The sequence below is a fragment of the Syngnathoides biaculeatus genome, chromosome 9 (assembly GCF_019802595.1).
Source record: "Syngnathoides biaculeatus isolate LvHL_M chromosome 9, ASM1980259v1, whole genome shotgun sequence".
NCBI classification, from domain to species: Eukaryota; Metazoa; Chordata; class Actinopteri; order Syngnathiformes; family Syngnathidae; genus Syngnathoides; species Syngnathoides biaculeatus.
The window spans coordinates 26,438,130-26,460,460 of record NC_084648.1 but is presented as its reverse complement, the minus strand read 5'-3'; the positions used below and the strand labels follow the sequence as shown (position 1 = coordinate 26,460,460).

General features: G+C 44.0%; 1 protein-coding gene across 2 annotated transcripts in view; it reads right to left on the bottom strand.

Moving 5' to 3' along the window:
* slkb (STE20-like kinase b) overlaps positions 1–22,331 on the bottom strand; it is a 55,156-nt gene that overhangs the window by 27,065 nt on the left and 5,760 nt on the right. The window contains exons 2-5 of one of the 2 annotated variants that reach the window (XM_061829450.1): positions 12,312–12,476; positions 2,170–2,218; positions 1,893–2,042; positions 413–485 (exon numbers count right to left, since the gene is read on the bottom strand). In XM_061829450.1, the coding sequence (XP_061685434.1) occupies positions 413–485; positions 1,893–2,042; positions 2,170–2,218; positions 12,312–12,476 (437 nt within the window). Of the gene's footprint in view, positions 1–412; positions 486–1,892; positions 2,043–2,169; positions 2,219–9,981; positions 10,044–12,311; positions 12,477–22,331 lie in introns of those variants that run through there. The other variant, XM_061829451.1, reaches the window with a different exon arrangement.

The following is a 22,331-nucleotide window of genomic DNA, read 5'->3' as shown; positions in this document are numbered from 1 at the left end:
CCCCAAAATGATTGTTGACCAATGCACAAAGCAAGGTCCATAAAGACATGGATGAGAGAGTTTGGTGTGAATGAACTTGACTGGCTGACATAAACCTGACAGAGACCTTTGGGATAAATTAGACTGTAGACTGAGAGTAAGGACTTCTCATCCAGTTTCCGTGTGCGGGCTTACAAATGTGCTTCTGGAAGAATGTTACAAAAAACTCCCTAAAGACAATACTCCTGAACCTTGTGGAAATCCGTTTAAGAAGAGTTAAAGCTGTTATAGCTGTAAAAGGTGGACCTTAAAAACTATTGATCAAAAAGTTGGTGTCACTTCAGACCAAATGTGAGTCAAGGCAAGTGACCCAATACTTTTGGCAATGTTTTTTTTTTCCTTTAAATTTCTCCCCTCCTTGTTTTACACTTACCAATATGGTGTACCAATGAAGGAGTCTCTTCTCTGCAGTGTTTTAGTGTTTCTGGCAGACACACCAAAGTCAGCTGGAATAAGTAAATAAAAAAAATCTAACCAGATCTTCGACACAGGTAACAATATTAGTGATAAAAATCTAAATTCAGTCAATCAGGCATAAAAAAAGAAAAAACATGAAAATCTACACTATTTACCAACTCACACATCCACACTCAGGTGTTAAGTGAGCCTTTTTCATCGACTTGAGAGTGACTCACAAAGCTAATATGTACAACTGGGAATTGATGCGTATGCGTGACAATGAGGGTTCCCTGGTTATACCTTGGTTTATTTTATGAGATTAAGTTGACAAACCCATGACACAAACCATGTTTCTGTTGAATAACTGAATTAACTCAAGTTTATAGTGCTCAAGGGAAATCAATCCGCAATATATTGTCTAATCTATTCATAGCTCGCCCATGGGGGAAACCCACTATATAATCATTAGAATAAATTAATTAATTGGCAAAAATATGTGTATGAATTAGGATGCATCCAAGAAAAGTTCTTAGTAGCTTCGGAGACTATTTCAAGATGGCAGAATTTCAGTTGACTATTCTTTTTTAAATGTCATTTAACTTTTACGATTATTACATTTTATTGCACTATGAATAAAATCTTGGGAATAATGGCTACAAATATCTGGCCAGCATCTTGATTAAAAGAATAGTGACTTTTGCAATACATACTTAAATGACCAAACATGTAATCCTCATAAAAAATAAATAGCATATACATGTTGGAATCATTGTGAATTACTGTTTCAGGGGTGTGGTCATGCCACTGCCTCACGTGTATCTGTTCCTGGCAGCGGGCTCCTCACCTATGCCTCACTTTTGCTAATTATGTTGTGTATTTAAGACTTGTGTGTCGTGTATTAGTGGCCAGTTCATTGTGTGTGAGTTTTGCATGAGTATACGGGCTATGTCCCAGCGTTCCTGTGCCACAATAGTCAGGTCTAGTCTACTTTTTGTTCAAGTACCGTGTTTTTGCCATGACGTATTCTGACCCTAGTTTTTTTTTTTTTTTGGACCTTGCCTTTTTTCTACTTCTTTTTTTTCCTTTCGCCTTTTTGGACTGCCTACCTGTTTTAAGCTCAGCATGGTATTAAACCTTCCTCGAAAACCATGTCCTTGCCTTGGGGTCCTGCATTTGGGTCCTATCTCATGTCCCTTGCACGTGACATACTGTGCTATTTTCAGAATCTAAAATGTATACTCCGACAAAAACATTTGGGGATTTTGCTGCCAACACAAAGGAGTTCTGTCTGTGTTGCAAGACTATCGATGCAGAATTTTCCATCTGCAAAAAATAAAATAAAATACCATATGTAAAATACAGAATTTTCTATGGGCATAATTTTCTGTCGGTCTTTTGCCAGACTAGTTTATTTATTAAACCACTCTCCTTGATGAGATTTTACTGGTCCTTACCCAGTTTGACATCACCATCTAGAGTGAGCAGAATGTTGCCAGCCTTAAGGTCTCTGTGAATGATTTTAATGTCATGGAGGTAGACAAGAGCCTGGAGAGTCTGCCGGCACACCACTTTAATCTGTGGTTCTGTCAGGGGTCTTTCTAGTTCTACAAGAGGGATGGACACAAATTTACAAAGACAAGCAACAGTTATGGACATCAAATAAAGCATTGATATACCAATGGTATACTGGTGAAAACTTAAAACGTAACAAAAAGTAACAAGTGGACTCACCTAACATGACAGCATCTACAGCGCCTCCAGCACAGAACTCAATGAGAATCTAACAACATAGTTGGGGAAAAAAAGAGAAATTGAAGTTAATTTTTAATTCAGTCTTTGATGACTGATTATCATTGAGATACATAAACTATGGCTGAGTTGTAAAGACATTAAAAAAAGGCACAAACCATATGAAGCTGATCTTTCACGTTTTAGTATATAATTTATATTATATATATATATATATATATATATATATATATAATATATATATATATATATATATAAATTATCCATTAAGCCGCACTTTTTCTTATTCTTTCGGCTTGTCCCGTTAGGGGTCGCCACAGCTTGTTATCTTTTTCCATCTAAGCCGTCTCTGGAGTCGTGCATTTGGGTCCACCCTTGAGCCCCGTATCGTGACAGAACGATCTAGCCAGAACATGGACCCAGCCGACTCCGAAGCCATTCGCCGTGCGCTGCAAGTGCAGGGCAAACGCCTGGGTGAGCAAGAGGCTGCTCTCCAGGGTATGACTCACCAGATCCAGAGCTCTGCGCCCAGCTGGAACCGTGGCTAGCCTCCCAAGCTAGCGCGGCCACTCCTGTGCCTCCCCGTGCTGCCATCACTCCGCTCTCTCGACCAGAGCGGTTCTCAGGTGACTCCGGTAACGTCAAGCCCTTCCTGGCGCAGTGCAATCTCCACTTTGAACTGCAAGCGTCCGCTTTTCCCACGGACCGCTCCCGGATCGCCTTCGTCATTTCCCACATGACAGGGAGGGCGGAGGCATGGGCCACCGCCGAGTGGAGCCGTAACTCGGAGATCTGCCGCTCATGGGCGAGCTTCGTCTGTGCGCTCACCCAGGTGTTCCAGTACGCGGCTCCGGAACGCCAGGCGGCGTCCTCGCTCATGACAATTCGCCAGGTTCGTCGCCGCGTGTCCGACTACGCCATTGAGTTCCGGATTCGGGCTGCCGAGAGCCGTTGGAATGAGGAAGCCCTCCATGACGCGTTTTACGAGGGACTGTCCCCACAGATCCGTGGCTACCTCGTTGCCATGGATCTTCCGCCTTCGCTTAACTCCCTCATCGCATTGGCCCTCAAGGTGGACCAGCGCCTCACCGTGCAGAGGCAGATGGAGGGCCTGAGGGAGGAGGAGAGGGAGAGTCTCAGTCCAGTTGCGTCCGGTTGCTTCCGCTTCCCAGCTTCCCATGTTGTCGGCTTCATCGGAATCCATGCAAGTGGAGGGGCTTGGCGGCTCAGCGGAGGAGCGCTTACGTCGGCGACGAGAGGGACGCTGTTTTTACTGCGGGCGTTTGGGACACTTGATCGCCCGCTGCCTGACTCGACCATAGCACTCTGACATCAGGATCTCTACTCCGGTGAGTGTGCGGTACACTGCGGCGGGGTCAGGGAGGTCCCTTCTTCACCTCACCTTGGGAACGGACTCCCGTTCATGCACTGTGACGGCTTTCATAGATTCTGGGTCGGAAGCAAACCTGATAAATCCCCGCGTGGTCGAAGAGCTGGGGGTAGCAACCTTCCCCACGCAACGGTTTCGTCACGGCTATGCCGCCAACGGCAAGTTCCTTTGTCGGGTTACACATCGCACTCAGACGCTACGTATGAGCTTTCCGGACGCTCACTCGGAGCGTATTAGCTTCCATGTCTTCAACGCACGTAGTAGCGACATCATCTTGGGCAGCCCGTGGCTCAAAGAACATAATCCACACATAGATTGGACCACGGGTCAGATCAAGACTTGGGGAGAGGACTGTCTCAGTCGCTGTTTTGCTGTCCAGGAGGACAGGGGTATTCAAGTCGCGCCGGTTCGGCTAACAGAACCTAGTACCGCCCCGGACCTGACCGCGGTGCCCTCCTGCTACCATGACCTACGGGAGGTCTTCTCTGAATCTAAGGCAAAGTCTTTGCCGCCACATCGGTCATACGACTGTGCGATTGAACTCCTGCCAGGCACCTCTCCTCCCAGAGGGAAACTGTTCTCGTTAACAGGACCAGAGCATCAAGCCATGAGGGACTACATCGAGGACTCGCTGGCAGCCGGACTCATTCGCCCCTCATCCTCACCAGCCGGTGCGGGGTTTTTTTTTGTCAAGAAGAAGGACTCCACGCTGCGACCCTGTGTCGAATACCGAGGACTGAACGACATCACAGTCAAGAACAGGTACCCTTTGCCGCTGATCGCTACAGCATTCGAACTCCTCCAGGGAGCCCGGATCTTCACCAAGCTTGACTTGCGCAGCGCTTACCATCTGGTGCGGATTCGGGAAGGGGATGAGTGGAAGACGGCGTTCAACACCCCCACAGGGCACTATGAGTATCTTGTGATGCCTTTTGGACTGACAAACGCCCCGGCCGTCTTTCAAAACTTCATTAACGACGTGCTTCGGGAGTTCCTGAACAGATCTGTCTTTGTATACCTGAATGACATTCTCATCTTTTCAGCAGACCTAACCTCTCACATTCAACAAGTCAGAGAGGTGCTCCGGCGTCTGCAGCAGCACCAATTGTACGTGAATATGGATAAGTGTGAGTTCCATCGGGCATCCGTGTCCTTTCTGGGCTTCGTCCTGGCTGAGGGAGAGATACGGATGGACCCCGGGAAGGTCGACGCGGTGCTGCGGTGGCCTACCCCCACCAACAGGAGGGACGTGCAGAGGTTTTTGGGGTTTGCCAATTTCTATAGGAAATTCATAGGGAACTTCAGTTCCGTGGCCGCTCCTCTGCATTCGCTCACCTCGCCACATACCACCTTCGACTGGTCCAGGACCTGCCAGGAGGCCTTCAGCAGGCTAAAGGCAAGTTTCACTACCGCGCCCGTTCTCATTGTTCCGGACCCAGATAACCAGTTTGTGGTGGAGGTGGATGCATCGAATTCAGGAATCGGAGCAGTCTCGTCGCAGAGGAGTCCCAGGGATGGAAGGATCCACCCGTGCGCGTTCCTGTCTAGGAAGTTGACCCCGGCCGAGAGGAACTACGACGTGGGAGATCGGGAACTACTGGCGGTCAAGAGCGCGTTGGAGGAGTGGCGGCACTGGCTGGAGGGCTCGCAAGTACCGTTCGTTGTCTTCACGGACCATAAGAACCTTGAATACCTGAAGTCTGCGAAGAGGTTGAACGCCCGTCAGGCCAGGTGGGCCCTATTTTTCACCCGCTTCCGCTTTAAGGTGTCCTTCCGCCCAGGCTCCAAAAACGGCAAGCCGGATGCACTCTCGCGGATCCACGAGGGAGGGCGCACGGATTCAGACGCCGCTACTATCCTGCCAGCGGTGTGCTTCGTGTCCGGTTTCACCTGGGCGATCGAGTCGCGGGTGAAGGAGGCCCTGGGAGAGACGCCGCCACCCGCGGATTGTCCGTCGGGCCGCCTTTTCGTCATCCCATCTCTGCGGGGAGACGTCATCAACTGGGCCCAACAAGATGGTCTGCCACCCGGGTATGGCGAAGACGCGTTCAGTGGTCGAACAAAGGTTCTGGTGGCCTAACCTCAGTAAGGACGTAAGGGAGTTCGTCAACGCCTGCCCGGTGTGTGCTGCCAATAAGACTTCCCGCCTACGGCCTGTTGGTGAGTTGCGACCCCTGTCCATCCCCTTTCGTCCGTGGTCACACATCGCGCTGGACTTCGTCACCGGCCTGCCGCCTTCACAAGGGAACACAGTGGTGCTGTCCGTAGTGGACCGTTTCTCCAAGATGGTCCACTTCGTGCCGCTTCCGAAGATCCCGTCGGCCAAGCAGACAGCCCAGTTGGTATTAGACGAGATCGTCTGTTACCACGGCCTACCCCAGGACATCGTTTTGGACAGGGGTCCGCAATTCAGCGCCCGTTTCTGGAAGGAGTTCTGCAACCTCATTGGCGCTTCGGCTAGTCGGACATCGGGTCATCACCTAGAGTCTAATGCCCAGACTGAGAGGATTAACCAGGAATTAGAGACCGGTCTCCGATGTCTGGCATCCAGGGACTAGAGCACGTGGAGCCAGCACATCAAGTGGGTGGAGTATGCCCACAATTCTCTACCCTCCGCCTCAACAGGTATGGCTCCACTCCATGTCGTGCATGGCTACCCTCCGTCCCTGTTTCCTCCACTGGTCACAGACTCAGCGGTCCCGTCAGCCCTGGCCGTGGTGCGACGCTGCAAACGGACCTGGGAAGCAGCTCGGAGGACACTGCTGCGCATGAGCAGCGCCTACAAGGCCGCAGCGGACCGCAAGAGAAGGGCCGCACCAGAGTTCAGAGTGGGACAGCGAGTGTGGCTCTCCACCAAAGATCTCCCGCTGCGGATGGAATCCCGCAAACTTGCTCCCAGGTTCGTTGGCCCATTCCCGATTTCCAAGGTTATTAACCCGGTCGCCGTCTCACTGAAACTGCCCAGGTCGATGAGGGTGCACCCTACGTTCCACGTCAGCAGACTTCGCCCGAATCGCACGTCGTCGCTGGCTCCTCCGCTCAAGGCCCCCCCGCATGGTCCACGGTGGGTTGGTGTATACTGTGCGCCGGTTGCTGTCTTCCTGCCGCAGAGGAAGGGGGGTCCAGTACCTGGTGGACTGGGAGGGATATGGCCCGGAGGAGCACTCTTGGATCCCCTCCCGCTTCGTCGTGGACCGCCTGTTCCCTGCTTTCACTGCAGATCACAATATCTGCGAACATCATATTCCAAAGGGAATCCAGTTTAACCTAGTCTGTCAGCCTATCCATTACTACCGCAAACAGGAAGGGGCTCACCGCGGAACCCTGATGCAGTCCCACCTCTACCTTAAATTCTTCTGACAGACCAACAGCACATATAACCGCTGTTCTGCTACCGCCATACATGTCTTGTACTTTTCCAACACATTTCTCTGCTACACCAGACTTGCGCATGCAGTACCACAGTGTGTGTGTATATGTGTGTTTATATATATATATATATATATATATATATATATATATATATATATATATATATATATATATATCAAGGGGTACATTGCAGCATGGAGCCAAACTGTGCATTTAACATAAAATTACTAATCATGTAAACTATCGGAGGACTCCAAACTCTGAAAAGGCATGTAGAATGTTTCAATAGGACTGGTGCTGTAAGAGGATTGGCCCAGTTTGGGCTACATTGTGGATTTCACGCAGCTACTAGCTGGACCTCTTACGATAGGCCTGATGCCTTCTGGTGTAAATAGGATTACCGTTTCTATCGACACAGGCCCTAAGGTACTGGGAATCTGTTGAGGAGGAGATTCTGGAGCATATTTTCCAGTGAACATAAACAAGACTGGTCTCTCTGCATGTTGCAGCTTGTTTTTTAACATGGTGATAATTTTATCCTTTTGAAATATTTCAACAAATCATTAATATGTATGACGAAAGTAACTTAATTAGTGCTTCTCTTTAACCAGTTACAAAAGCTGTTTCATGTTTCCTAAATCACAAGTTTCAGTTCGAGTCATTCTGTATTCAAAATCAATCTTCTAAGTAGCTGAAAGAAATGACAATCCCAAACTTTTCACTGAGCTTTAATGGCATTCCAAGATTGAGAGGAGCTTTCACCACTGATCCACTTATCAGAACAAAGCCCATACAAGTCATAGAATGACTCAAGCCTCTAAACAATCTTGGCTATTCAACATCCACACCATTGTAAGGTTTTTCTGTAGGCGAACAGTTATTTTAGGGGCCGAATTGCTGTACAATGGTCCCACAGTGTAGTGGCATTAATAATGGGCTTCATCTGTGGTTTTCTTCCAAACTTGTTTGTATAACGTATGCAAATATAGAAATATGCAAGTGTACAGATAATCTATCCATCCATTTTCTAAGCTGTTTATCCTCACGAGGGTCGCGGGAGTGCTGGAGCCAATCCCAGCTGTCATCGGGCAAAGACGCAGAGTATACCCTGAACTGGTTGCCAGCCAATTGCAGGAGACACAGAGACAGACAACTGTCGCACTCACAATCACACCGAGGGGCACAGTGATGAAACTGCTAAAGCGTTGCTCTCACATTTCTGAGGTCCGGGGTTCAAATCCCGGCCCCACCTGTGTGGAGTTTGTATGTTCACCTCGTGCCCGTGAGGGTTTTTTTCTGGGCACTCCGGTTTTTCCCACATCCCAAAAACATCCAACATTAATTGGACACTCTAAATTGCCGGTAGGTGTGATTGTGAGTGCGACTGTTGTCTGTATCCATGTGCCCTGCAATCAGCTGGCAACCAATTAAAGGTGTACCCCGCCTCCTACCCGATGACAGGTGGGATAGGCTTCAGCACTCCAGTGACCGATGTGAGGATAAGCGGCTTGGAAAATGGATGGATGGCTATAGTATTAAATTCATGAAAAATAATCTTAATCGTTGTTGTAAATTCTAAATAAAATTCTCTAAAATTCTGTTCTAAATAAAAAAAGTCCACTTTCTTAGCCGCTTACTTTCATGAGGGTCGTGGGAGTGCTGGAGCCTATCCCAGCTGTCAACGGGCAGGTGGCGGGGTACACCCTGAACTGGTTTCCAGCCAATCGCAGGGCACATTGAGACAAACAGCTGCACTCACAATCACACCTAGAGGCCATTTAGAGTGTCCAATTAATGTTGGATGTTTTTGGAATGTGGGAGGAAACCGGAGTGCCCGGAGGAAACCCACGCAGGCATGGAGAGAACATGCAAACTCCACACAGGCGGGTCCGGGATTGAACCGAGGACCTCAGAACTGTGAGGCCAACGCTTTACCAGCTGAGCCACCGTGCCGCCCAAGTGGAAAACATTGGATATAAATACAAATTTAATATTGAAATAAAACCTAAGATTATACAAAGGAAAACCATCTGTAATTATTTTCATTTTGTCAACAGAAAAACTGAAATTTCAAAAGTAGACCTTGTACATAATCAGGCTGTTGTTGGAAATCCTCCAAGTTATTTCAGATTTGTGCTTTCTTTTTATGCTAATTCCGTTTTTAAGCAGTACTAGTTGTAAGTCCTGAATTTTATTTAGTATTGTTATCATCATATGAGAAAAATGTGTCCATAACAGGAAATAGTACGGACCTGTCAGCATGGTAGCTAACATTAGCAATATAGCTGACGGTATTTAGCTGCAGTACGGTGGAGCAGCTGTGGAGCATTAGCCTCACAGTTCTGAGGACTGCTATTCAAATCCCGCCCATAGCTGTGTGGAGTCTGCATGTTCTCACCTTGCCTGTATGGCACATCCTTGGCACTACAGTTTCCTCCCAAATTCCAAAACCATTAATTGGAGACTCTAAATTGTCCCCAAGTGTGATTGTGAGTGGGGCAGTTGTCTGTCTCTATGTGCCCTGCGATTGGCTGACATCATTTACCATAGATACTTACACCTCCGAATGCTGATCCAAAATTGGTTTTACATCACATCTGAGGGTAATAGGTGTCAGTCAAAACAAATTAGCCAATGAGGACGTACTCCACTTAAGAGTTAACCCACCAAAGAGGTTTTTACCAAAAGCTATCTTTAAAAACAAATGTAAAACTTGAATTGTAAATGAAAAATAACTGAAACAAAAGCAAAAAAAAAACCCAAAAAACAAGAATGTAAGCGAAAAACGCTAGAGTCATAATCGCGTTTGCAATTTCAAAGGTTTCGTGTGAATCTTTTGCCACAAACCTGACATGTAATAACAAACCAAGAGAATAAGATAAGCAAGGACAGAAACGGGTGGAACAATGGTGAGTCTTTTTTGTGTCTAAACATCTGTAAGAGCCTGTTAGTTTATGTTATCATATTATATATTATATACTATATATAAAATTCATTTCACCCGCCATTTTCGGTGAAGTAGGAATTTGTACCAGATCAAGTGGTCAAGTGTCTGGATCAGGGATGCCCAGACTTTTTTAGGACCAAGATCTACTTTCAAGCAACCAGCCTCTCACGAACTAGCGACATGGAGGGGGGGCATCGCAGTGACTACTGTGGAGAAAGCAAGAGAAAGACGGTAAATAGGAAGCCAGCTTGCTAGAACTCGCCTTTATGTTTAGATGCGCAGTGACACATGTCAGAAAAGGCCAGGATTGGTCAAACTGAATATCAAACAATCTACCCACACGATTGACGTATTGGCCACACCTGAATCAAGCGGCGAAATGGATAATTGGCTGATGTGTTTTTTTCTTCTTTTTTTTTTCTAACACGTGGTCACGCGATTGTCCAAAACTGCCTTGGCGATCTACTGGTCGATCATGATCGTCACATTGGGCACCCCTGCTCTATACATCGGTGGTGACACGACACAACGGCGTAGTGGGTCTGAGCCAGTGTTGTCGGACGCTGATCTAGGCCACATGAAGGATATTTTAAGTGATATACAGTTGTACCTCTACTTATGAACGTCTCTAGTAATGAAAAATTCAGCTCACTATCAGGGGCGTGGCCAACGCCCTGCCCTGTGTGCGGCTTGCCAATTTGTTGTGTGTTAATATGCAAGCTTCTTGTTGGTGTATTTGTGCGTTACCATGTCCTAGCATATCTGTGGCACCGTTGTCAAATCTTGTTTTGTTCACGTTCCAAGTTTATGCCTTCCAATTATCCCACCTTATTTCCTGATTTTTGGACCTTGCCTTTTTGTAACGTGTTTTTGTGCTTCTGCCTTTTTGGACTGCTTACCTGTGTATGACCTCTGCCTAAATTATACTACTCTCGAAACTGCATTTGGGTCAATCACCATGCCGCTTCCTTGTGACAGTTACGAAACACCTCCTCGGAAAAATATTGTCTCTCGTTACAAAGAAGATTCAGGATACGAAAGGCAAAAATAGGCGCTGGATTCCTAGCCCCTAAATTCCATGGAAAGTAAACATCCTGTATCTTGGTTTGAAAGTGCCGCAGATAAGGCTGCTCTCCCATTGGATATTGCCATAGCATCTTCCTGATATCCCATTGACTGGAAAGGATGTCAATCTTTACCCGTGATCCTTTTAATTTCCCTTCAACACTTGAGTGTCACTGAATCACATGCTGTCTACATGGTTGCGGAAATTGGTAAAGTACAAGTTTTTGTGAGTTTTCGTTTGTGGTTTTTGAAAGTTTATTCATCTTTCATCACCATGGGTCCCAAGATACTATAGTGGAATTAAGTTCCGTGTGTGCATACATTTATACATGTGTTTTTTTCTCATCTGTCAAACATTTGCCTCCTCCTCAGTCCCCCACAATGCCTTTAGCTTCTCAAGCACCCTTTTCTTCGCATAGTCACCCAATGATAAAGGTAAATGAACATAAATTGTGTTCTTCTTTATGTTATATACAGTACTTTGAATGTTTTTTGGTTTTTTTTTTTTTTTGCAACGGGGGCTATGAATGGATTAGGCTATTTACATATAAAAAGTACTTCTACTTATGAAAAATTAATGTTACGAAACAGCGTCCGGAACAAATTAATTTCTTAAGTAGAGATACCACTGTATATTATATTGTAAGTCTTCTTTAAGCGTGTGTGTGCGTGCGTGTGTGTGTGTGTGTGTGTGTGTGTGAACATGCATGCGAGTGTAATAATTGTCACTGATCGGAAACTAAACGTTAATCAATGAATCACACAAAAACACTCATTCAGGGGCATAATTAATGTTTCGAGTAAACTGTCTGCGGTTCGGTTATTTAATGTTTCAAGTAGACTGTGTGCGGTTCGGTTGTAATACAGATCAGCACATATTTATGTCAAGTATAGGTAAACAATGAGGGACTATTTGCCACCCACAGAAATGTTTAGTGCAAGAAGTGCCACGAAGGGGACTGCATTTTTCCACATATATTAATTAGTGTATTTTAAGTAACACCAAACACAGTCTAGCTTAAAAGGGGATCCCAATCTTGACAGCGGTATAAAAAACTATATAATGTTTAAAAGCTAAAAGCTATTTAATTCTTCACATGAACTTTGGTCTTGACATTTGCTAATCATACAGTAAGTCTGAAAATATCTTAATGCTATGAATGACTTTCAACATCTTGCAATATTCAAGCAGTTTGAAGTAATGTATTTGAAAAAAATTGCAGTGGTCTACAAAAAAACAAATTTTCGAAGATTTTGCAAAGAAGGTATAATGCTCAGGAAATAAAATTTGTTTTACATGTTGCTTACAAATTGGGGTTCAATTCTGAGGCTCGGCATACAGTTACTCACCCAGAGTTTGCCCTCAAAATAGAAAGCATCAAGAAGGTTGACAATATTTTGGTGGTCACACGAGGCCAGGATGTCAATTTCTACCATGTAGTCTTCCAACTCTTCCTCAGTCTTTGTATCAATAACTTTGGCAGCAGCAAGGACACCGGTCTGTTTGTTTTGAGCCTGTAGATGCAAATGGATGATTATGAAAATTCATGGCCATGGATGTGAGTAATAGTTAATTAATAGTTTTAATAATTATTAGAATTTTATTGTTGCTATTGGGTTTATTTAGACATCTTTAACATTCACACTTCATTATAACACATCTACAAGTAATGTAATGCTGGAAATAAGTCAGTGAAAGTAGTAGAACTTGAAATTCAAATGTATTCCATTTGTCTTGGTTCCTCTACAAGCAGGAAGAGCTAAATGAAGCTGCCACAGTGAAAAGGAATACTGTACAGCAATGTCCTGGTAACCTGCCATGCTTAGAGGTGAGCTCTGTAAAACTGGTGAAATCGCACAGATTTCTTTAACTAGGGATCCTAAATTTACCTAGTTTATCTTCTGGTTGGGCAAACGAAACTTTGCTCCTGCCCTATTATAGTATCAATGAAGTAAAAACCAGGATTGCAAAACACTAATAAATGATTACCATAGAACAGGTGTAACAAACTCATTGTAGTACAGGGGCCACATTATAGATTAATTTGACGTTAAGTGGGCAAAACCAGTAAAATTATAACATAATTAACATAAGTAATAAGTAGGCATTTTAATTTCTTTTAATGCAAAGCTTTTAAAATATATTGGGGAAAACATTACATTTAATGAACTATCATTTTCCAAGCCATTAAGAACAACCTCTGATTTATTTTAGAAAAATGTGTCATTTCCATCAGTTTATAATCACCGTGTGTGCATTGTAACTGATCAAAGTGATTCAACAGGTATATAAAGACAAAATTAAGTGGGTTGTATGTTGCCACACTACCGACTTATTCTTTTTCAGACTGTGTTGAAGTTGAAGCATATCCCAGCTAACTTTGGGTGAAAGCGGGTCCCTGGTTTTGACTCCAGGAAATGACAATTCACACATTGCGACAGACAACTCAAATCACTCCTCCTGTCACTGAGCAGGACTCGATCACATGCTGACACTAAGCAGTTGTACAATTTTGTCTCTGGTGTCTTTGGACAGGTTTTCGGTGTTGGCCATGTTACAAGTTTGAGTCTTACTGATTGTATAGAGTGGACAGGTGTGTTGATGCAGCTCACAACCTCACACAGGTGCATCTGATTCAGGATAATACATGAAGTGGAGGTGGACTTTTAAAGGCGGATTCGCAGGTCTTTGAGGGTCAGAATTCTAGCTGATAGACAGGTGTTCAAATACTTATTTGCAGCTGTATCACACAAATAAATACTTGAAAAAAATGTACATTGTGTTTTCTGGATTTTTCTTTTTAGATTGTCTCTCTCACAATGGACATGCACCTACGATGAAAATTTCAGACCCCTCCATGATTTCTAAGTGGGAGAACAAGCAATATAGCAGAATGTTCAAGTACTTATTGTCTTCACTGTATGTCCGTGGCCCTTTAAAAATCACCATAAATTGACATTTCTGTCCATTACCATGGCAATCAAGTACAACAGTAAAAGTTGAGTTCTCGTACTCCATTGTGTATATCGCAACCGTGCTTGTCCTCCTCTCTGCAGCGTGGTTCACCGGGGTGTCGAAAGAGCGACACCACGTCAAGGTTGATCTGGTTGGGTTGGATATGTTTGTTGTCAATATTTTTGCTGCAGTGGAAGACGAATATCGCCATCTTTTCCTTGTAATCCGCCAGAGGTTACTGCGCCATGGTAGTCCATGCTCGGATGGATAGATGGTGCAATTTCATATAAGAAAACGACCAAGAAACACCTCCTTGAAAATGTTCGATTTTACCGACGTAAGTCCCGACCGAGTACGACAATCACTACTTTATAGTGTCCTCAAACATCCTTCCTTCAGTCTTGGTGTCTCGGTACACGTCGAAGGCTTTTAGGACTCGCTAGTCCGGTTTAGCTTAGCTCACTAGCCGCGAACAAAAAGACACGTTTGTGCAGTTAGGTCCTCACAAAATATCGCTCAACACAGATCAAGCGTGTCAATCATTCACACGTAGCTATGTTATGCAAGCGAAGAACTGCTAATTCATTTATATGATTCATGGATTGAAAATCAAATATAGGGCTTACCTTCGTGCAAACATATCTGTTCCGGTTGATTTGAGATGGATTTAGTTGATCATACAATCTTCCACAAAAATTCATCCATCGAAGACATTTTTAGTACTCGGTCTTCTGTTCCGGTTGATATTAGATGGATTCAGTTGATGATGCGGCCTTCCACAAAGTTTGATCCATCGAAGACATTTTTCGTACTGGGTCTTCGGTTTTGGAAAGGGTACGAATTGAACTCGTCCAACTAGCCTTTCAGGATACCTGTCGTCACTATTACAAAGTCTGTGACTACACCTCTTTACCATATCTATTGTTAAAGAACCCAAATACGCGATAAAACACTAACAAAAGCTATACTGGACCATGCAACGTTGTCTGAGGGAACGGCGGGTGCAAAAAAAAGGGGCGTGGTTTATGCAGATCTCTGGCCTCTGATTGGTCAGCGACGCGGATGACACAATTTCTACGGAGGGGTCAATTGAAAAAGTGCTTAACTGATTCATTGGGAGGCACACATGGAGTCCTCCCCTCATGCCTCTGTGACAACCGCATAGTTGTTTACCAATGTTATTTGAAATGAGGTTGCGCCTCTTTATCTTATGAATGGTAGGCATAGTTGACTGAGTATAATTATTGGTTCTGTTGTTATGTATTTTGTCAGCTTTAGAGGTGTCCAAAAGTAGCATATGAACAAAAATATCATTACGGCTATCAATGTTGCACCCCAACATGCTATATTATTTAGCCATTTTGAAGTCATGTCGACCAAGTCACCCCTAAATGAGTCAAGTGTCTTTTAAAGCTTCACCAGCCTTCAGGTATTTTCAGATACTATAAATCTGCACCCACCGTATGCTGAACTTTCCTAAGCCTATGCCAGTGTTCAGGTAAAACTGCATGTACAGTAGATGTTAATTCATAAACAGATCTAGGATGAATAGACAAATGGCAGTAATAAAGTTATTAAAGCACAGTAAGTTGTTCCATTTTTATTTTTTTCTGATGGTGTAGTGCAGGGTTGTCAAACTCATTTCTCTTGTGGGCCACGTTGTAGTTTGGGTTTCCCTCAGTGGGACATTTTGAGTGAAGGCAGCGTGGGATCGATTCCTGCTCAGTGATGGTGTCGACATCTGCACTCTGACTGGCTGGCGACCAGTTCGGGGTGTAGTCTGCCGCTGCCCGAAGTTAGCTGGGATTGGCACCAGATTTCTCTCCGGATAAATGCAGAAGGGTTGCGTCAGGAAAGGCATCCGGCGTAAAAAAATTACTACAGTTACTGCCGCACCACCATGACAATGGCACAAAAAGGGTTTTACATATCAATGCTGATAAATTTCCCAATTTGTTTCCAGTCCTATCAAATTGATGCACGTGAAATTTCCTAGAGACACGCCATTAGAAAACAATGTTTTTTGTTTTTCAAAAGAAGTTCATGGATACATAGAATCCCCCAACTTTTTTTTTTTTGCATTCGTTATAAATTCATCGCACTGGTATTATCTCTGAATCCGTGCAAAAAACACAATCTTTTGGATAGGTTTTTTGTATGTAGTTATCCAATTTGTTTTGTTTTTATTTAATGTAATTTATTTATTTAATTTTTGGGGTGGGACCTTGAATGGTTCCCACAGGTACCATTCGAACAGAAAAATGAAAATAACAGTTCACGTTTTCATCCAACACCCATAGTGATAGGGGAGAGTGTTGTTCAACAGCATAGGATGGTGGTGTGTAGGATGACTCTGGTGGAGGGTCGGAAGATTAAGAAAACAAAGGTCGAGATGTGAACAGCTGAAAAAAGGCTTTTGATGGACAGGAGAAGCTCCCGGGAGACTGGACTACTCCAGCCAAGGTGATCAGAGAGACAGGCAGGAGAGTACTTGGTGTGTCTGCTGGTAGGAAAGAGGAGAAGGAGACTTGGTGGTGGAACCCCAAATTACAGGAATTCATACAAGCAAAGAGGTTAGCAAAGATGAAGTGGGACACTGAGAGCACTGAGGAGAGCCGAAAGGAATACATTGAGATGGGACGTTGGGCAAAGGCTGAGGTGGCGAAGGCTAAACAAGAGGCATATGATGACATGTATACCAGTTTGGACCTAAAAGAAGGAGAAAAGGATTGCTACAGGTTGGCGAGACAGATGGATAGAGATGGGAAGGATGTGCAGCAGGTAAGGGTGATTGGATTGGTGAAGGATTGCGATGGAAATGTGTTGACTGGTGCCAGTAGTGTGCTAAATAGATGAAAAGAATACTTTGAGAAGTTAATGAATGAAGAAAATGACAGAGAAAGAAGAGTAGAAGAGGATAGTGTGAAGGACCAGGAAGTGGCAATGATTAGTAAAGTTTAAGTTGGAAATGCACTAAAGAGGAGGAAATATGGAAAGACAGTTGCTCTTGATGACATCCCTGTGGCGGTATGTAAGCAATATGGAGAGGTGGCTGTGGAGATTTTGACCAACTTATTCAACAGAATACTAGCGGGAGAGAGGATACCTGATGAATGGAGGAAAAGTGTGCTAGTTCCCATTTTTAAGAACAAAGGTGATGTTCAGAACTGTGAGAACTATAGAGGAATAACATTGATGAGCCACACAATTAAGTTATGGGAAAGAGTAGTGGAGGCTAGACTCAGGACCTAAGTAAGTATTTGCGAGCGACAGTATGGTTTCTTGCCTAGAAAGAGCACTACAAATGTATTATTTGCCTTGAGGATGCTAGTGGAAAAGTACAGAGAAGGTCAAAAGGAGCTACATTGTGTCTTTGTGGATCTAGAGAAAGCCCATGACAGATTACCAAGAGAGGATTAGTGGTACTCCATGCGTAAATCTGGTGTGACGGAGAAATATCTCTGAATACTACAGGACATGTATGACGGCAGCAGAACAATGGTGAGGTGTACCATAGGTGTGAAAGAAGAATTTAAACTGGAGGTGGGACTGCATCAGGGATCAGCTCTGAGCCCCTTCCTGTTTGCTGTGGTAATGGATAGGCTGACAGATGAGGTTAGACTGGAATCCCCTTGGACCATGATGTTTGTAGATGATATTGTGATCTGGAGTGAAAGTAGGGAGCAGGTGGAGGAACAATTAGAAAGATGGAGGCATGCACTGAAAAGGAGAGGAATTAAGATTAGCCAAAATAAAACGGACTATATGTCCGTGAATGAGAGGTGTGGAGGGGGGAGTTTGAGTTTCCAGGGAGAAGAGATAGCGAGGGTGGACGACTTCAAATACTTGGGGTCAATAATCCAGAGCAATGGTGGGTGTGATGAGGTGAAGAAACGGGTCTCAGCAGGTTGGAACAGGTGGCGAAAGGTGTATGGTGTGTTATGTGACAGAAGAGTCTCTACCAGGATGAAGGGCAAAGTTTATAAAACAGTGGTGAGGCCGGCCATGATGTATGGATTAGATATGGAGGCACTGAAGGGACAGGAAAACGAGCTGAAGGTGTCAGAAATGAAAGTGTTGAGGTTCTCTCTCTAAATAGGAGGCCGGCTTGCAAGAACGCGCCTTTATGTGCATGCGCTCGACGTATTGGCCACACCTGAATCAAGCGACGAGGTGGATGATAGTCTGTTTTTTTTCTTTACGCCGTCACACAGCTTCGCGATCGAGGCAAAGAGCACCCCTGCCTGGTGTAACTGAATTTCCTTTGACATGCTCATGATGTTGATGACTTTCGACGTAAATGCGCTTGCATTAAGTGAAGCAGTTCTGAACACGCACTTTCATACATGCTCCGTACATGCTCAGTACGGTAAACTTGCATTTCCTGTTTCCGGGTGAATACCTGTTGTTTTGGAGTAGGCTCGTTTAGTTAACAACGTTTATGAAATAAACATGTCAATTAATGTCAAAAGCACAAAAAACAAGTGACGTATTGACAGAATGCGAAATGCATATTGTTTCAATGTTGTCAACTAATATCAGGATCAATTTTAGGCAATTTTTCCGCAATTTTCCGGAGCAGTTTTCATGAAAATTTAAAATTTCGGAATTCCGGAAGGACTTTCATCACTGCTTTAATATTATACTCAAAAAAAAAATTTTAAATTAAAATAAACATTCTCCAAATTGTCCACATGAACTTTCGTGAATTAAACCAAAGTAGGATTTATTAATCAAAATGTATGTTTATCACACATTTGCTGCAATGAAGACAATGCTTCTGCTTGCAAAGAATGCTTTGCTCAGCACATACGTCGTTATCATACATATTTTTTAGTTTACATATCGCAACTTTCCAACAACATGCAGACACATAGTCACACAAACATGTTTTTGCTCGCCCCCACCCTTTAGATTTGTCACCGTTGGTAGGGACCTCCTAAATCTAATAAAAAAAGAAGTTTCAAGGAAGACTGCTTTAGAACATTCAAGAATTGTGCAGGACTTTTCTTTGTTCTCTTTGAGCTCAAGCAACTGAAAACAGGTCTTCTCTCCTTATTATTTGGTATTTGACATTCGTTAAATCCCATCACATTGATGGAACCAGGAGACTGGATCCTGGTGAGAAGCATAAAGAAGCACTGGTATTTGCCTAAGTGGGAATGTCCATTTCAGGTTTTGTTGAATACTCACAGCTGTAAAAATTAGGTTGACTTGGATTCATTTGGCACATTCCAGAAAGGTAATTTCAGTCTTGGATCCAATTGGGGAGGTGAGCTAAAGACTGGTTAACAAGCTCGGTGGAGATTTATAGTCCCATAAAATAGCCGACGGTCAGTGAAGAAATTTAAAGACACTGAACCTATAGGGATACATAGATGAAATACCTGCCCTAAAGTGGTTAGGTCCCGAAATGAGATGCTGTGAAGTGGCCGTAACCATCGTAACATTCTTCCTGCTTTTGAGATATCTGTGGGGTGTCATAATGTTGACATGCCATGCATGAAAAACCTACGGCAATCCAAAACCTAAATGATCCAAAATTGGGTTCTCATGAATCCGATGGTAATCCAAATTTTAATTTATAATAATCCCATGGTCAGGTCCGACAGATAGGGGAACACGGAGCAGTGTTTAGTCAAATTAAGTGGTATATGATCAATAATCTGATGCACACGAGTTGGGACACTTTGGTGACTGATGAAAAAATTAAGGAGCAAATGCATGTTGGGGCTTATTCCTCTGAGTCTACATCTTCGGTAATCCACACTTCACTTTGAGGTTTTGCGAAAAGTACAGAGGTAACAGCTAGCACCCTTTCACCTAGAGCAACATTGGAAAAGGTAAGGTCGATCCGTAAGATAAAGATTGATGAGTGATTTCAGGGAAGAACAATCATTTTGGGACAGAATAAAAATTGGCTTTTTATGGTGAAACAAGCAGCAACAGCTTTATCAAAAGATTGCGTCGTTTGCATGGGTCCCAGATCACTTTTACATATTATACCAGCGCTATACCCAGGTAATTGCACCTTGGAAGTATTGAGTAAAACAGTACCTGATAATGAATGCAAAAATTGGGATTCTGTATACCCATTGACTTTTTTTTTTTTTTTAAATGAAAACCATTGTTTTCTGATCCATTTGCCAGGAACTGGAAACAAATTGGGAAATTTATCAGCAATGATGTGTAAAATCATTTGGTTATCGAGAATTCATTGAAGCCATTGTCACATAGTGACATCTGGTAGTGGTGCGGAGATAACAGGGTTTTTAATTAATTGCCCAAGAATGTAACATTATTGTACTTTATTCATCCTATGTCTGTTATTGAATCAACTTCTACTGTACAGACAATTTCATTTGAACAATGGCATAGAAGAGAGCAGCTGAATGCCAAGGATAAAACGATCGTTATTCATCTGCGCATTGGTGTTCCCATGGTGTTCCAAGTGAGTGTAAATTGGCTGACCAAGTGGCAGCTGGATTTGACTCTTTCCTGTGTTGGTGGTGTGCAACCAACAAGAACGTGGAGAGAATAAACTGTCACGACCCATCGGAACGGAGGTAGGACCCAAATGCAGGATTCGTCAGATGCAAGGTCGGGGATCGGGCAGGCAGTCAGGTGCAGCAGCGGTAGTTGAGACGTCGGGCGAAGAGAGCAGGTGCGCGGACAGGCAGGAGTCGGTACAGGGGAGCTCGATCAAGGGAGGCAAAAGTGTCAAGGGAGTCAGGCTTACGGGGTCGGTCGGAGAACAGGCGGAGGTCGGTACACGCGGGTTGACGATCAGGGATACGAGAGTGCTGGAACGAGACATGAACCTCAACGATCTGGCCAAGCACCAGTCGTCATCGGGGTCCTATATATACACGGGATAATCAGCCCGCATGAGGCGCAGGTGTGTGCCTCCCAATTAGCGCGAGCGCGCGGGCACCCGGAGCGGCAGGATCATGACATAAACTACATCCATCACAATGTCAAAATTAGGAAATTGGACTCAAAAGTGTTTTTAAGGCTGTGCATGAACAACTCGCAGCCACTTCATTAATGCCATTTCAAAACCAAATAGCCATGGACATGCTCCTGGGTGAAAAAGTTGGTGTCTGTGCTCTCTTTGGAGAGCGATGCATCTTCCTCCTGAACCGTATAGCTGCTGACGGTAGTCTGACCAAGGCTATAGAAGGCCTTTGGGGTCCTCGACGGTAAGGTAAATGAGCACTCTGGTGTTGACACCTTCATGTAGGAAAAATGGATGACTGTGTTCGGCAAATACAAAGCACTCGTCTCATCTATTTTAATTCCATTGCGGTTTTCGCAGCTATTTTGACTTTGTGTAGTTGTTGCTGTATTCTCTGTCTGCACTCTTGCCTAAACTGAATTATTACCACAGCAATCTCACCCACGGAGAACAAAATGGCATCGATGTATCCTTTGCTGGGGAAAAATCATGAGGGAGTATTCTGGTTGACTTGCCTGATCTGTTTCCAGATCCCGGCTGTTATGAGGATGCATAAACAACCATTTTTCCTCTGAGTGTATCAAAGTAGTCGAAGATCTGGCAAAGTGTCTATTTTGGGTGATGTGAGAATTTGAGCAAATTTTAGATAAACAGGAGGGAAATGTTGGATTAATTGGATATAAAGTTATCTCATGCTTTCTTTGTTATTAATGTTTCATTGCTTATGTGATGTGATGCAATGGAGAGGCCCATGGAAACTTTGCTATGATGTACTTAAACAATGTGATCCAATCAAGTTACATTGGGTGCCGTGGAAACACCAGACAGTGATGCAAAAGACAACATAAAGACTGACGATCTCAAGAGGATGGTGAAGACATCGCAAAGACTCACGTGGACTATTTTTGTCACAGTTGCTTTGATTGTCATATTTGTTTTGTTGTGATGCGGACCACGCTAAGGAATAAAAAAGTGGAGACGTGGAGATGTGATTAGAGCGAGTTGGAGATTGTGAAAGAGACACATCCCACGTTCTCCTTGCGAGCCAGAAGTTCCTCTTGTCTTCCTTGTACTTTAAATGTCCTAGGCTGCTTAAAGTGAGTGATAAGTGATCAGTGATCGATGGAAGCCATTTTGTGGCAGTACGAATGATGATCACTCTATCCCTCATTGGGGTGAAACCGTTCACGTGCGCTAAAATACAGGCTCTGTCCTTAATAATAATCACCATGGTCATCCGACTGAAGCCCAAGTCTTTATGTCTGTCATGTCCGTCGGTGTTAATCCTTTCTACGTTTTTTTTTTTTTTTAGTGATGTCAAGCTTCGTTTCCACGGTAAAAAAAAAAAAACAAACAAACCTGCTTTCTTCTTTTGGGCCATAATGTGTAAAAAGGTGGGCGAAAAGGGCAGATAAACTCACAGCGCACAAACACAGATAAGTCATATGCATGAGCT